This window comes from Ursus arctos, unplaced genomic scaffold (assembly GCF_023065955.2).
Source record: "Ursus arctos isolate Adak ecotype North America unplaced genomic scaffold, UrsArc2.0 scaffold_18, whole genome shotgun sequence".
Lineage (NCBI taxonomy): Eukaryota > Metazoa > Chordata > Mammalia > Carnivora > Ursidae > Ursus > Ursus arctos.
In genome coordinates, this window is record NW_026622852.1 from 58,981,606 (window position 1) to 58,997,299 (window position 15,694).

Genomic DNA, 15,694 nt, shown 5'->3' on the forward strand with positions numbered 1-15,694 from the left:
TGTGACAAAGTGTGCCCCTTGTGCAGGACAGATGGCCACCCATGGGCACGACATCATCACAGACCCTGGGGCTGGCGTGGGGCTCACCTACCCTCTGGGACACAGCTGTCCTCAGTGCTGACGCTGACCTGTTGCCCAAGATAGAGACCCAAGTTCCTGACCCTGGCGGCCAGCCTGGACCCACACGCAGACCCTCCCCTCTGGGGCCTGCCAGGAACTATCCAGGCCTTGGGGACACGGGGACCTTCCTGTTTGGACTCAGGAGGAAGTCAGTGACACTGTCCCGGAAAGAGGACCTCATGCTATCCTGGAAGAAAATGTCCTCGTGACCCTGGGGGTGAGCCATGGGGGATTCTGAGAACCGCGTGGCAGGGGACCTGGACGGTGCTGGCTTGCAGGCCCCCGGCCCCTATATAAGGGCCCGAGCCCACTGCCCGGCCTTCGTCGCTCCCGGGAGCTCAGCACAACCACAGCCGCAGCCATGAAGTGCCTCCTGCTGGCCCTGGGCCTGGCCCTCATGTGTGGCATTCAGGGCATCGTCATCCCCCAGACCCCAAGAGCCCTGGATATAAGGAAGGTACGGGCATGTGGGGTGGATGCTGGGGGGCCGGGCCAGGGGTGGCTCACGGAGGGCAGGACGGCCCGACAGCAGAAATCTAAGGGGAGACAAACGAGGCATAGAACTAGGGCACGTCTTCGTCCCCCCGAATGCTGGCTCCAGCCACGTCCGTGTTTCCCTCTCGCTGCCGGGGTGGAGGCACCGATCCGCGGCCGCGCCCCGAGTGGGAGCTCGCTCAGGACAGCGCGGGGCTGGAGAGGGTGGTTGTTCCAAACGTGCATAAACCCCACGCGGGCATCGGCACGTGGTAGGTGATCCTCAGACGTGCCGAGTCCTGACCCACTTGCCGTGCTGCCTGAGAAACGTGTGCAGGAGACCAGCCAGCGGGCCAGAGTGGCAGGGAGAGACCCTGTGGGGCCGGGGCCCCTTGCCACCCCCGATGACAGCTCAAGGCCCCCTCCCCAGGTGGCTGGGATGTGGCACTCCATGGCCATGGCCGCCAGCGACATCTCCCTCCTGGACGCCGAGAACGCCCCTTTGAGAGTATACGTCCAGGAGCTGAGACCCACCCCCGAGGACAACCTGGAGATCATTCTGAGCAAACGGTGGGTGTGCCTCCGCTCCGGGGTTGGGAGCCAGCGAGGGCCTGGCTCCTGGATGGGCAGGTGGGCAGGCAGGTGGGCAGGCAGGGCAGGGTCCTGATGGGAGCCGGCTCCCTGTGGGTGCTTCCCGGTGCCCTCGGAGCCCCCGCCCTGGGCTCTGGGCCAGCAGGCCGACCACACAGTGGGTCAGTGCACAGAGGGGCCTGTGTGGAAGCTGGCTGGTCAGCTGTGGGGCTGGGGCCCTGGGGGTTTGGGCAGGTCCTGCCATGAGCCCTGTCTGCCCCTGGAGTGGGGGCCGGGGGCTCAAGGAATTCTGAGTGTGACCCACGATGAGGTCCTTGGAAGTGCTGTAACCCAGCACCTCCCAGACAGGGTCAGTTTCGAGCTGGTACACACCCTTGGCCCCCAGGCAGGTATCCTGGCTGGCTTTGTCTGCCCCATTGTCACCTTGCCTGAGTCACCTGCCGGGGCCACAAGGCCACTCTCATTCGGGCCAACCCCTCATGGCATTGCCTTCAGCTGGCCCAGGGCCAGATGGGGCGGGGTGTCCACAGGGCCCGTGGACACTTCATGGAGCCGGCTCCTGTCCCGACACTGGGGTTCATGGAGGACCCCCAGCACTCTTTGGCTTTTCAGGGAAAACAGTGCATGCGTTGAGGGGAACATCATGGCCCAGAAGACTGAGGACCCAGCCGTGTTCACGATCGACTGTAAGTACCCCCACCCCGTGCCTGTGCCCCACCCCCGTCAGTCCCCCTCAGGCGTCCCTGGAAGAGCAGTGCCCCCTCCCGCTCTGGGTCCCCTCTATATCCCTGCTTCTCCTGTGCCATCGCCACAAAGGGTGCTCCGGGGGTGATAAGGCCTGGGGACCCCCCTCCGTCCGGGGCTCAGTCCCCTCCTGGCCCCCGCGCCCCCTGCATGGTGCGGGAAGACAGCAGAGCCGCATCTGGCTTGCTGTGATGTCCGTGCTGCCGTGCAGATGGGGGTCCGCGCAGGGACGCGTCCGAGGACAGGCGTGCGGGGACTTCCCTGCCCAGGGACCAGCAGCCTGTGGCTCCTTAGACGTCCACATAAACCAGACCTGCGGATAAACACAGTGCATTTCCTCTGTGTCCTGGAACCTGCTTCTGGAATGTTCTGGTCCTAACCCGCCTCACCTCCCACCTTTCTGTACCCCAGCAGCACTGTCCCCTGGGCCTAGCAGCCTCCTGCCCTGCCCTCGGCCTCCTCTGGGTCAGGCCTCTGGGCCCTCCCCGTGGAGTCCGGCCCTCCCCTGCCACCAGGGCCACCTGTCCTCTCCCAAGTCTGTGGGGCCTCCAGCCTCTGACGTTTTGTGGCATCCTCTTCCTCTGAGAGGCAGTGGCTGTGGTGGGTGGGGACAGGCCCTGCTGCCAGGGACAGCCACCAAACCCTGCCCCGGTTCCGCCGGACCCTTCCCTAAGAGCCACTTCACCTGCAGGGCCTCGGGTCCACTGAGAAGGGGGCGGGAGTCTCCAAAGAGCTGGACAGAGGCTGGCGGGACCCTGCTCGTCCCCCTGCCAGGCCCACGGGCCCCACAGACTAGGGTCCCCACACGCTCTCCCCGGCTCCCTGCCTCTGAAGAGCGGGGGCATCGTGGCCCAGCCTAGCGCCCCCATCGTTCGTGTCTTTCTTCTGCTCTTTGCTATCCATGCAGAGGCCTCAGCTCAAGCGGGTGCCAGTCCTGAGCCATTTTGTCGTTGCTCACAGGACCTGGGCACCTGTCACGGGGCAGGGGTGGGGTCACCTGGGTCCTCGTGCCTGAGTGTGTGACAAGGAGCCAGATGGCAGAACGGCACGGACAGAACGTGTGGGACCCTGCCTTTTCCCAAGCAGGGCAGCGAATCTGAGACGCGTGTCGTGGAGTACAGACATTCTGAGAATTGGGTACTCCGGTCTTGGCCCCGTGTAGGAGGGGCTGGTCTCATGCAGCCGGAGCCCCTCCAGGACCCCACTGGGGGGTCCATAACCGTGTCCCACTGCAGCTGAGGGCTCTCGGCGGCAGCGGTGGAAATGAAGGGCAGGGGAAGGCGAGGCCTGGGGGTGCGGCGTGTGCCCTTGGTGTCGGGGACGAGGCCTGAGGCCACGAGGGGGGCTGCGGGGGCACTCAGACGGATTTCGGGCCTGTGTTCTGGCCTCTTTTCCAGACCAAGGGGAAAGAAAGATTTCCGTGCTGGACACAGACTATACCCACTACCTGTTCTTCTGCATGGAGGCCCCCGCGCCCACCGCTGAGAGCGGCGTCATATGCCAGTACCTGGGTGCGTAGCGGGGTCCCGCAGGGGCGCTCGCCAGCTCCGCCGGGCCCTGGGGGCGGAAGGGGGAAGGGCTGCCTCCCAGCCCCCATGGCTCACGTTAGCAAAGGTGATCAGGTGTGAGCAGTGTGGGGTCGCGGGGTCGAGGGACAGGCGGAGCGGGGCTGATGCAGAAGACGGGGGTTTGTCTACGAGCAGAGGGGTCACACGGAGCAGTGGGTAGAACCCGGGCAGGGAGCCCTCTCCTCCCAGTGCTGCCCTGGGAGGAAAGGGAGGGGACGGGGACCCTGCAGGCAGGTGGGCTGAGCCCCTGAGGCCACCCTGAGAGCTGACCTCAGGGAGCCAGTGTGTCCTTCCTGCACTCACTCCCTGGGCGGGGCCGCTGCGGCTCCCCGAGGTCATCAAAGCCCCAAGGCCCAGGGACTGACCACCGCTCCCCCCAGCCAGGACCCTGAAGGTCGACAACGAGGTCATGGAGAAATTCGACGGAGTCCTCAAGACTCTTCCCATGCAAATGCGAATCATCCTGGACCTGACCCAGGGGAAGGGTGAGCTCCGGCCCACAGCGGCCCCTCCCCTGCACGCCGTCCCAGCTCCGGCCCCCAGTCAGGGGCTCCAGAGGCATTAGGACAGCATCTTCCTGCACTGGTGGCCCCCATTCCCCAGGCCTCCCAGGATGGGGGGTGGCAGGTGCAGAGCCCCTGAGTCAGGGTCCTCCGGCCCCACCCCCTCTGCCACACCCCTCTGGGCCCTGGACTGTCCTGGTCACTTGTGACCCCCCCACGTCTCTCCCTCCCCCCACAGAGCAGTGCCGCATCTAGGTGAGCTCCTGCCTGACCGCCTCCTGGGGTAACGTACCAGCCCTGCCCCCACGTCCTGGGCACATGCACGGGTGGGGGCATCCCAGGGGACACCCAGCTCCCCTCCATTGGGCCCTGGTCCCTCTGCAGGAATGGCAGGAACCTGGTGTCCCTCCTGGTGACCACGGGGGCCAGGCTGGCCACAGGCCAACCCTCTCCAACAGCCTTTCTGGGATGTCCTCCCCGTGTCCTAGTCAAGTGCCCACACGGATGTCCCTATGGCCTCTTGTGGGCAAGGGTGTGGGCAAACATGGGGGGCTGGCGTGGGGTGACCACCACTCAGCCTGAGGCGGAGAGGCCGTCCCTCACCCCCAGGCTGGGAGGAGCTGGCGAGGGCCCAGCAGGCTCCCCGGGAATCACAGGGGAGCCCTCGTCCGTTTCAGGGCCCAGAGACGACACCGCTCCCTCCCTCCCCCGTCAGAGGAATCAGGAGGAACCAAGCCCCAGGTCCTCCCGGACCTGCTTCTCCAGGCCCTGGGATCCTCAGGCCCCAGCCTGGGTCTCCTGCTCTGAGCCCCTCCTCCTCCAGCAATAAAGAAATCAACCAGCCAGCAGTCTGCCTGGGTCTTTCTTGGTCACGTGTGCGGGATGCGTGGCTCGGGGGGTGGGGTGCGGGCGGGGGTGGGCAGTGGCGTCAGCATGGGTCCCAGCAGGACCCCTCATTGTCCCCACCCAGTGTAAGGAGTGTTGGATACAATCTTCTGTTACCGCGTGTGGCATCTTCCTCGTCCCAGGACACGGAAGCCCTATGTGCTGACAGGACGGGACACCTGGGGAATCATAAGTTTTTAGTCCCATTGCTTGAAAAAGAAATGTCTCAGGGGTCTTCTTGGTACTGCCTGCCGTCCCGTCTCCCTGGAGGTGGGGGGTGTTGGAGCTCCAGAGCAGGGAGGGGACACAGCCCGTGCTGTGGACGGTCAGGTGCAGGGACAGCAGCATTGAAGGCCGCCCCCCAACGTCCTGCTAGGGCTCCGGGCCCCCAGCAGGGGAGCTGCTGCAGACCTGATCCACTCCCCTCAAGAGAGAAGTGGGAACAGGAAAATGTCCCGACATTTGCACCCCCCCAAGGCCCTGCCCGGGTGTTGGCCCTGGAAGGCAAGCCGCTCTCCGTCCATACAGAGGGAGGGTGGCCGAGCAGCCAGCGGCCCCAGGTGCACGCAGCCCGATCCAAGGCCGAGCCGGACGTGGAGCCAGGCCCTGCGGCTCTAGCCCCGGGGACACAAGTGATGGGATCTGAGCACAGGGTGGGCGGGAAGTACGGGGCGTCGGGCACAGAGCCCGAGTTCTGCACTTGTCGGTGGTCTACTAGAGGCCCGCGTGGCCCACGTGGCAGTGAGGTGTGGGTGCTGTGGCCAAGAGCGTGGGCTGCAGGCTGGCCTGTCCGCCGCCCTGCCGTCACCTGTTTGCCGGGGACCCCAGGGCAGGCCCCTTCACCGCCGCATGTCTGCTTCTTGTCTGCAATGTGGAGAGGGCAGGACTGGGCTCAGGGAGTGGCTGGCGGGACCCCAGGAGAAAACAACCACGTCTGCACACACAGAGCGCTCGGGATCCACCGGCTGCGGGCCCGCCGCCGCCGCCCCCACCCCGTCCCACTGCCGCGGCCACCGCCACCCCCTGCCCACTGGGGCCTCGGCCCACACATCAGGGCCAGCCCGAGGTGTGCTGACGGCCACACTTCCTGCTGGGCCCCTCCTGCCCCCTCCTTATTAGTTCAAAGTCAGCAAAGCCACCTCTACGCTCCTCCCTGCGGCCCCACAGTTACAAGCCCTGAAAGTCACAGCACCCTGGCAGGTGGACAAGGAAGGCCGATCGGTCTGGGACCCTGGGATGGGACAGTGGCAGGTTGTCATGGGTCCCCCCACTCTAGAGAAGAAGGTGACCCCGGCCTGGTGTTTCCTGATGCTCCGTGTTCCCTGCCTGGATCAAACCGGAGTCCCTCCCGTGACACCAGGTCACCCAGTGCCCATGGCCGGCAGATCCAGGGGCCCTTCCAACGGGAAGCCGCCTCCGGATGCGCTCCCCTTCCACAGGAGACCAGGCCTGAGACTGGGCTCATTTCAGAACCAATCTTCACCAACACTGAGCTACGAGCTTTGGTGCTAACCCCAGGATTATTCGGCACAAGAAGGTTCTAGATGGAGGTTGCAGGGCAGGCCGCACTGGCCTTTCTTCGGAAGACCTGGCAGGGGCCAGGGGAGCTCCAGTGCCCTTGGAGGAGACAGAGCGAGATCCCTCCCAAGATGGGTGCTTCCAGAAGGAGCCTGGGGACGGAAGGTCGGGAGTGCGCTCAAGCAGGGCCGTGCGGGCAATTAGACTTTGTTGTAATTATGGCCAAATGCACACAGCATGAACCACACACCGCAGCCATCCCCGCCGTCTGCCCTGGAACCTGGTCACCTTCCCAGACTGAACCTCTGTCCCCATTAAACAATGTCTCTCCTCCCCCGGCCGCTGGCGCCCCCCCCTCTGTCCCCATGACTCTGACTCCCCAGGTCCCTCACACAAGCGGAGCCCCTCCGGATGTGTCCTTCTGTGTCGGGCACGTCTCTCCCGGTGCCGCGTCCTCCAGCTCCGTCCACTTCGCGGCGGGTGGCGGGAGTCCTTCCTTTCTCAGGCCGAGTAACATTCCACGGCGTGGACGGACCACGTCCTGCTTACCCATTCACCTGTCAGTAGACGCTTGGGCTGCCTCCGTCCTCCGGCCGTCGTGAAGAGCACTGCCGCGAGCACGGGCACACGTACCACTTCAAGATCTGCCTTCAGAGCCTCGGGGCACAGAGGGGGGGGGTGGGGCATCGGCAATCGTGTTTGCTTTTCTGAGGAACTGCCATACTGTCCCCCCCAGCAGCAGTGATCTGGCTTTTAAGAGACACTCTGTGGGGGCCCCTGGGGGGCTCAGTCGGTGAAGCATCTCCCTTCGGTTGGCTCAGGTCATGATCCCGGGGTCCTGGAATCGAGTCCCGCGTTGGGCTCACTGCACAGAGGGGAGGCTGCTTCTCCCTCTGCCTCTGCCCCTCCCCCTATTCATGCACACTCTCTCTCTCTTTCTCTCTCTCAAATGAATAAATAAAAATCAATAAAAAAAAGACACTGTTTGGTGACACACTGGGGACAATTTCGGAGCTTTATATGGTATGTGCTACGATAACAACGTGAGTGGTGACAATGACTGCAAACATTCAACTGCCAACTTTCCCGGAGGCACCAGGTTTGTCAAGGACTCGTGCAGGGAGGGAGCTCCTGCCAGGGAAGGGTGTTCTTTCCAGGAAAAAGGTAACCCACGATTGTGCATGGGGGCACCTGGTGCTGGCCACCGCCGTCACACCCAGCAAAACGCGGACTCGCACTCGTGAGGTCCCGCTGATGCCCGGCTGCAGGGAGGGGGTCCCGGGGAGACAGGGCGGCCATGCACACAGCACTCTCCGCGGAATAAAAGCCCACTGACGCCACCCTCCTCCCCGGCCCCAGGAGTTCAGCCCGGGAAGGAACTCCCTGCTCCAGCAGTGACAGGCCTGCCCTCCTGGCCCACTCCCAGCAGGAGGGGAAGGGCCCGCGGGGCACAGTCTCCTCCCAGGCCCCGCTCGCTGGGGCAGCGACCTGCGAAAGTGGGACCCCCAGGGTCTCGGTCTCCCCCTGACCCTGGACAACGCCAACAGCCCAAGGCCAGGCATGGCGTCTTACTCTTTCGTGTTTCTGCAGCAGAATTCTGTGGAACACTGTTCGAAGAAATGAACAGGCCCGTCCTGAACAGTGTGCTCTGTGGTCACTGCGGGCCAGGACACAGTGGAATCTCTGAGACCCGGCCGGACAGACGCCTCCACGGCTGGTGGGTCCCGCACTTCCCAAGCTTACCCGAAAACACGACATTCGCTTTCACTGGCTGACCGCCCCGTCCTCTGCACTGCGTGACCCTGCTCAGCGGGACTTAGGAGCACGGCCTCCCGTCTCACAGCTGGGTCACCGCGGATGCCAGCAGGGTCCGCCTGGGCCAGGCCCGCTGGGGGGCTTCTGTCAACAGAAGCCTATTCTCCCCCAGTTCTGAGGCCCGAAGCCCACGGTCAAGGTGTGGACAGGGCTGAGCTCCTTCCGAAGGCCTCGGTCCTGGCCGCTTCCAAATCTTCTGGAGCGGCCGCGATCCCAGGCCCCCATCCCTCCAAGTTCTGGCTCTGTCGTCACACGGCCTCCTGCCTGGGTCCCCTCTGTGTCCGTTTTCTCTTAAAAGGACATTAGACATTAGCCCCGGCTCCCACGGGCCTCATCCGACGTAATCACAGCCCCAAAGGCCCTGTTTCCAAATAAGGTCACACCCCGAGGTTCTGGGGGGACATGAGTTTTGGGGGACGCCATCCAACCCAGTGTGCCACCAGCCACTCAGCGTAAAACGTGGAAGCACTGGCCGTGACCGGCTGTCCCGAACTACAGGCAGGCGTGGGGAGGGCCGGAGGGGCCGCTATTCCTGGGCTCACCCCGCAGAGGCCGCCGACGTCCACCTCACTTGTGTCCTCCAGGCCTTCCACCAGCGAGTGGCAAGAAGGTCCACTCCTCCCTCCTTTGCCTCAACCCCCCAAACGGATCTAGCAGACCTAGAACTGCAGTCCATGTCCCAACGTCCCAGGTGCAGAGCCTCCCTGAGGAGGACGCCACGCTGAGACCTACCACCTGCCCTAGGAGACGTGGGGGCTTCGGGGCTTGGGCGCCACAGGAGACGGCTCTGCACGCCGCTGCCACAGGAGGGCTGCACCAGAGTGGCCACCAGATCCCCTTCCTTTCCCTGCCCCGACCCCGAGACAGGAGCCCCATGGCCCAGGACCACCATCTCGCTGGTGGGCCGGCTCCCTCCCGGCACAGGGATGAATGGCCTCTACGGGAAAGAATCCAGAGTGAGTGTAGGAGAAGCCCCAACCTCCATTCAATGCTGACCAGGGATCCAGCAGATGCAGGACTGTCACCGTGGCCTTTACTGTCACACTTAGCCACATGGAACCTGCCTGTGCTGCCCCTGTGTGCACTGCACCCCGGGGGACCTGCACACGGTCTGGGTGACCCTGCAGATGACCGCGGCCAGCACCCTGCAGTGAGGTCTGGGTGACCCCGCTGATGACCGCGGCCAGCACTCTGCACCTTGGTCTGGGTGACCCTGCTGATGACTGCGGCCAGCACCCTGCACCTTGGTCTGGGTGACCCTGCTGATGACCGCGGCAAGCACCCTGCAGTGAGGTCTGGGTGACCCTTCAGATGACCGCGGCCAGCACCCTGCACCTTGGTCTGGGTGACCCTGCTGATGACCGCTGCCAGCACCCTGCAGTGAGGTCTGGGTGACCCCGCTGATGACCACGGCCCGTGCTTGCAGAGCACTCGCTGCCGGCCAGCCCCATCCTCCAGCGCCACCTGAACCCACTCCACCCGCACCCCTTCCTGCAGTGGGTGGGTGGGGTGACCGAGGAGGAGCTGATGCCTGAGGCGGAGAGTAAAACAGGAGAAACACCGGGAAGGACTGCAGCCTTTCAGGGAGGCTGGGCACGGTGGGTGGCCCGGCGTGGGGGGGGGGGAGTGGGCAGGCGGTGCCTGCAGGAAGGAGAGGGGTAAACGTGTAGGTAATGGCTGTCCCTTGTGCAGGACAGATGGCCACCCACAGGCACGGTGTCCACAGACCCTGGGGCTGGCATGGGGCTCTCCAGCCATTGGCTGAGCCCCGGGGCTCACCCTCCGGGACACAGCTGTCCTCAGTGCTGACTCTGATCTGTGGTTGCCCAAGATCACGACCCAGGAAGTGTTCCTGACGCCGGCAACCAGCCCGCACCCACCCGGCCCGGAACCTCCCTTCTGGCGCCTGCCAGGAACCGTCCAGGCCCCGGGGACACAGGGACCTTCCCGCTCCCACTTAGAGGAAGAAGGCCTCCTATTGTCCTGGTGGAGGAAGCCCCCTGAGGCTCTGGGGATGAGCCACGGGGGATTCAGGGAACCGCATGGCTGGGGGGCCTGGACGGTGCTGGCTTGCAGGCCCCCGGCCCCTATATAAGGGCCCGAGCCCGCTGCCCGGCCTTCGTCACTCCCGGGAGCTCAGCACAACCACAGCCGCAGCCATGAAGTGCCTCCTGCTGGCCCTGGGCCTGGCCCTCACGTGTGGCATTCAGGGCATCGACGTCTCCCAGACCGGGCAGAACATGGACCTCCAGAAGGTGGGAGGACGGCTGGGGTGGGGGGTGAGCTGCAGGGGTGCGGGGCAGCGGGAGCTCAGCTACACGAGCACGAGCGGACCCCATGATGTCGGGAAGCCCCCACCTGGCTCTCTGTCTTCAGGGCGGCTTGTCACTTGGTTTCCCAAGATCCAGGAGGTTCTAGGGAACTCGTGTGATGTGCACGTCAGACCCACCTGGGTAACACAGGCGTGTTATTTCAAGTGTGGAAATCGTGCAGCCCAGTGTCCGGTCGATGGCCGAGGGTCATCCAGAGCTCACAGACGGCCACCCCAGTTAGACTCGGCCCCCGGCCGGGGTGGGAGGGAGAGCCCCCCGTGGGGCCGGGGCCCCTTGCCACCCCCGATGGCAGCTCAAGGCCCCCTCCCCAGGTGGCTGGGATGTGGCACTCCATGGCCATGGCCGCCAGCGACATCTCCCTCCTGGACGCCGAGAACGCCCCTCTGAGAGTGTACGTCCAGGAGCTGAGACCCACCCCCGAGGACAACCTGGAGATCATTCTGAGCAAATGGTGGGTGTTCAGCCCCCAGACTGGGGGCCGGCGAGGGCCTGGCTCCTGGATGGGCAGGTGGGCGGGCAGGTGGGTGGGCAGGGCAGGGTCCCGATGGGAGCCGGCTCCCTGTGGGTGCTTCCCGGTGCCCTTGGAGCCCCCGCCCCGGGCTCTGGGCCAGCAGGCCGACCACACAGGGCTGCCCCAATGCCCCAAGTCAGTGCACAGAGGGGCCTGTGTGGAGGCCGGCTGGTCAGCTGTGGGGCTGGGGCCCTGGGGGCCTGGGCAGGTCTTGCCGGGAGCCCTGTCTGCCCCTGGAGTGGCAGTGGGGGTATAGGAGAGAGCTGGGTGAGTGTGGGGGGTAGAGAGGAGGACCCAAACCCCACGATTACCAGCCGAAGGCAGATCATCACCCCTGACTGTGGGCGCAAGGGCACTCCCAGCCCATTTCCCCTCTGGTTCCATTTGCCCTCTCGTGGCCTGTCCTCCCGGTCCCCTAGAGGTTACGGTGTGTGCAGCCCAGGGCTTTCCCGGAGCCTGGCTTCTGCTCCCCACCTGTGGTTCGGCTCTATCACAATAAGGCGTGTGCTGCCGGCCCACAGACAACCTTCTTCCAGGGAGGACGGCAGGTGTGCTGAGCAGAAGGTCGTGGCAGAAAAAACCGAGGTCCCTGCCGAGTTCAAGATCAGCTGTGAGTGCTGGGCTCCCGGGCCACGCTGGGCACCCACCCGCTGGCTCACAGGCAGGGCAGGGGGCCTGCGCTCCAGCCTGAGGGTGCCTCGCAGGGCCAGCTCTCACTGCCCCTCCTCCCACCTTCACGGCTGTGGGCCTGGGGCCTGGGGCAGGTCGCTGCTGGGCTGCTCTGACCCCGGAGGCCACGAGACCAAGCTCAACGTCTATGGGCGGGGCCTCGGGGAGCATCTGGGTCCACCACCCCCTGCGCTGCCCTCCCAGGCCCCCTGCCGCGAGTGAGACACCGCCTGCTCCCTGACAGGGCGCCCCATGACGCCCAGCCTGCCCCCTGGGTTCCTCCTAGGGATCGTTCCCTCCTGTGCTCGTTCCCACACTCCTCACTAAATCCTAGATGAGAAGGCCGCGCAGTAGGGGCAGCTTCCCCCAGGGCTGTCCCCACACCGGGCAGCCGGGGCTGCGTCCCACTTTGCCTGCCCTGGGCCGGTCCCTGGGCCTGGCTTTGATCGGAGGCGGCCCCAGGGGCTCCGGCACCTTCCAGTGCAAGAGGACTGGGACGCTGGCACTTCCTGTGATGCTGTGCCCCTGGCAGCTCCCAGGACCCCCAAGACCCCTGGGGCTTGCCTCAGGGCCAGGCCCACCCCCTCGTGCCCCACGTCACCATGCCAACACAGCTCCACCCCCTCAAACTGACCCTGTTCCCGGAGGGTCCTCTTCTCCGAGGTGCCCCTTCCCTCAAGATCAGCGTGGGAACTCACCTCTGAGCCCCTCTGGGTCCCAGGACACAGGGTGGGGGGGTCCAGGATTGAGTGATGAGTGAGCCCCTCTAGGACGTGGCATAGCAGCTCTGGTGGGATCCACAGGTACCCGTTGGGGCCTCCCCACTCCCTGTGCCGTGTGGGGTGCTGGAGAAGCCCCCTGCCCGGGCCTTGTCCGTGGTGGTCATGGAGGACCCCATACGCCCCCATCCTGGTCTCTCTCCCAGATCTGGAGGAGAACGAGGTCTTCGTGCTCGACACGGACTACGAGAACTACCTGTTCTTCTGCATGGAGAACACGGACGCCCCCGAGCAGAGCCTGGTGTGCCAGTACCTGGGTAGGCCCCCCAGGGCCCGCAGGGAGCACCGGCTGCGGGCGGCCCACAAGCCCCGAGTCCCAAGGGGGGTCCCCCAGGGTCTTGTCAGGAGAGGGCGGCCAGGTGTTGAAAAAGGTGGCATCTTGGGGACTGTGGGTGGCTGGTGACAAGGGACAGATGTAGGCTGAGGGGCAGTTTAGCCACAAGTTCCTATGACAATCTCCATGGAACAGGCAGGTTCAGAGCCTTTGCAAACAGAGTTTCTTTTATTCCACCAAATAACAAGTCAGATATAAAGATATCTTTAAGCGACAGCATCCTGAAAACAAGTGTAGGGTCACATTTCACGGTCACGAGCAGTACCACTGGGTGCTCGCCGGCTCCCGAGGGGCCCACGGCGCTGGGGCAGCAGAGGCTCCCTGGTGTATAAGTCAGCAGCCGCAGGCGCAGGAGACCCAACAGCCCGGGGCAGGGAGCCCTTTCATCCCAGTGCCGTCCCGGGAGGAAGCGGAGGGGACAGGGACCCCGGAGCCCGGGGACTGACCCACTGCCCCCCCCCTCAGCCAGGACCCTGAAGGTCGACAACGAGGTCATGGAGAAATTCGACAGAGCCCTCAAGACCCTGCCCATGCACATCCGGCTCTTCTTCAACCCGACGCAGGTGGAAGGTGAGACCACCACATTCCACGTCCCTGCTTTCCCGCCGCACGCGCCTCACCCACCAGACGGCCACGAGCACTGGGCCCAGCTGCCTCCCACGGCGGCCCCCATTCCCCAGGCCCTCCAGGATGGGGGGTGGGAGGTGCAGAGCCCCTGAGTCGGAGTCCTCCGGCCCCACCCCCTCTGCCACACCCCTCTGGGCCCTGGACTGTCCTGGTCACTTGTGACCCCCCCACGTCTCTCCCTCCCCCCACAGAGCAGTGCCGCGTCTAAGTGAGCTCCTGCCTGACCGCCTCCTGGGGTAACGTACCAGCCCTGCCCCCACGTCCTGGGCACATGCACGGGTGGGGACAACCCAGGGGACACCCAGCTCCCCTCCATCGGGCCCTGGTCCCTCTGTGGGAATGGCAGGAACCTGGTGTCCCTCCTGGCGACCACGAGGGCCAGGCTGGCCACAGGCCCCCCTCTCCAACAGCCTTTCTGGGATGTCCTCCCCATGTCCTGGTCAAGCGCCCACACGGATGTCCCTATGGCCTCTTGTGGGCAAGGGTGTGGGCAAACATGGGGGGCTGGCGTGGGGTGACCACCACTCAGCCTGAGGCGGAGAGGCCGTCCCTCACCCCCAGGCTGGGAGGGGCTGGCGAGGGCCCAGCAGGCTCCCCGGGAATCACAGGGGAGTCCTCGTCCGTTTCAGGGCCCAGAGACGACACCGCTCCCTCCCTCCCCCGTCAGAGGAATCAGGAGGACCCGAGCCCCAGGTCCTGCCGGACCTGCTTCTCCAGGCCCTGGGATCCTCAGGCCCCAGCCTGGGTCTCCTGCTCTGAGCCCCTCCTCCTCCAGCAATAAAGAAATCAACCAGCCAGCAGTCTGCCTGGGTCTTTCTTGGTCACGCGTGCGGGATGCGTGGCTTGGGGGGTGGGGTGCGGGGGGGGTTCAGGCTTCAGCACCACCGCCCGTGACATCTGGGGATCAGCACTCATGATGGGGGTCTCTCTTAAACCCGAGGAACAAGATAACAGGGCCGCGAGGCAGCGCGTGGGTTAACGCTGCGGGCCGCGCAGACGTCGCAAAGGACAAGTGAAAACAGCACTTAATCTAATAAACACGGATAGAAAACCGTAAATAAGTAGCTGCCAAAGTCTGTGCTCTTCCGGAAGTTCAGCCCTGTGGCCCTCCAGGCCGTCCTTCAGAAGCAGGAGGGTAATTGCTACCAGGAAGCCTGGGCGTCCAGCGTCACGTGCCTATGAACACACACACACACACACACACACACACACACACACACACACACGGGCTAGGACGTGGTAGAGGTTTCCCTGGTCGCTGGTCTGGAAAAGCAGTCAGAGGTGGAAGGGAGACTTGTTTTCCACAGACGTTCAGTGTCACTAATGTAGGGTATGGAGCCATAGAAGAAGGTCTTTTTAGGGGCGCCTGGGTGGCACAGTGGTTAAGCGTCTGCCTTTGGCTTAGGGCGTGATCCCGGCGTCATGGGATCTAGCCCCACGTCAGGCTCCTCTGCTATGAGCCTGCTTCTTCCTCTCCCACTCCCCCTGCTTGTGTTCCCTCTCTCGCTGGCTGTCTCTATCTCTGTCGAATAAATAAATAAAATCTTTAAAAAAAAAAAAGGTCTTTTTAAATAAATACACGCATTTTTATATATGAAAAATTATATATAAATGTTATAGATACATAACAGTTTATCTATAATATTTTTTATTTTAAATAAAATAAAAATTTTTAATTTTTTTTAAAATTTAAAATTTTTAAAGCTTTTAAAAATACAGATAGAATAGATATATTTTTAGAGAAATATCAATTACCAGTTTGGGCTAAAAGGAAAACTTCGAAAAATTTTTTAATTTTTAATTGAGGTATAGTTGACACACAATGCTGTATGAGTTTCGGGGGTACAGCCTGGTGACTGGACAACCGAGCGCCCTACCCAATGCTCACCCCGTAAGTGTGGTCACCAGCGGTCGCGGTACAGTTATTACAGTACTACTGACGGTGTTCCCGTGCTGGACGTCTCATCCTCGTGATTATTTAATAACTGAAGTTTGTGCTCTTCATCCCCTTCACCTAGTTTGCACCCCCCCACACTGGCAACCACCAGTTTGTTCTCTGTATTTGTGAGTCTGTGTTTTTCTTTGTGGCTTATATTTTCCTTTGTTTTGTTTCTTGATTCCACATATAAGTGAAATCAAATGGTGTTTGTCTTTCTCTGATTTCACAATAGCCCCTAGGACCCTCCATGTCGTCATGAACGGCAAGATTTCAGTCTTTCTTGG

General features: G+C 63.3%; 1 protein-coding gene across 1 annotated transcript; it reads left to right on the top strand.

The window, feature by feature from the left end:
* The first annotated feature begins 481 nt into the window (after window positions 1-481).
* LOC113266286 (beta-lactoglobulin-2-like) lies at window positions 482-10,222 on the top strand. Its single transcript, XM_048223023.1, has 7 exons — window positions 482-577; window positions 1,025-1,164; window positions 1,798-1,871; window positions 3,327-3,440; window positions 3,878-3,982; window positions 9,645-9,761; window positions 10,050-10,222. The coding sequence occupies exons 1-7, from the start codon at window positions 482-484 to the stop codon at window positions 10,220-10,222; spliced, it is 819 nt and encodes a 272-aa protein (XP_048078980.1).
* Window positions 10,223-15,694: the final 5,472 nt, after the last annotated feature.

Excerpts from the sequence above, each read along its gene's own strand:
- LOC113266286 (XM_048223023.1), top strand. The coding sequence starts at position 482 with ATGAAGTGCCTCCTGCTGGCCCTGGGCCTGGCCCTCATGTGTGGCATT. Across the intron at positions 1,165-1,797 it reads GAGATCATTCTGAGCAAACG|GGAAAACAGTGCATGCGTTG; the intron begins GTGGGTGTGCCT and ends TTGGCTTTTCAG. Across the intron at positions 3,441-3,877 it reads CGTCATATGCCAGTACCTGG|CCAGGACCCTGAAGGTCGAC; the intron begins GTGCGTAGCGGG and ends CGCTCCCCCCAG.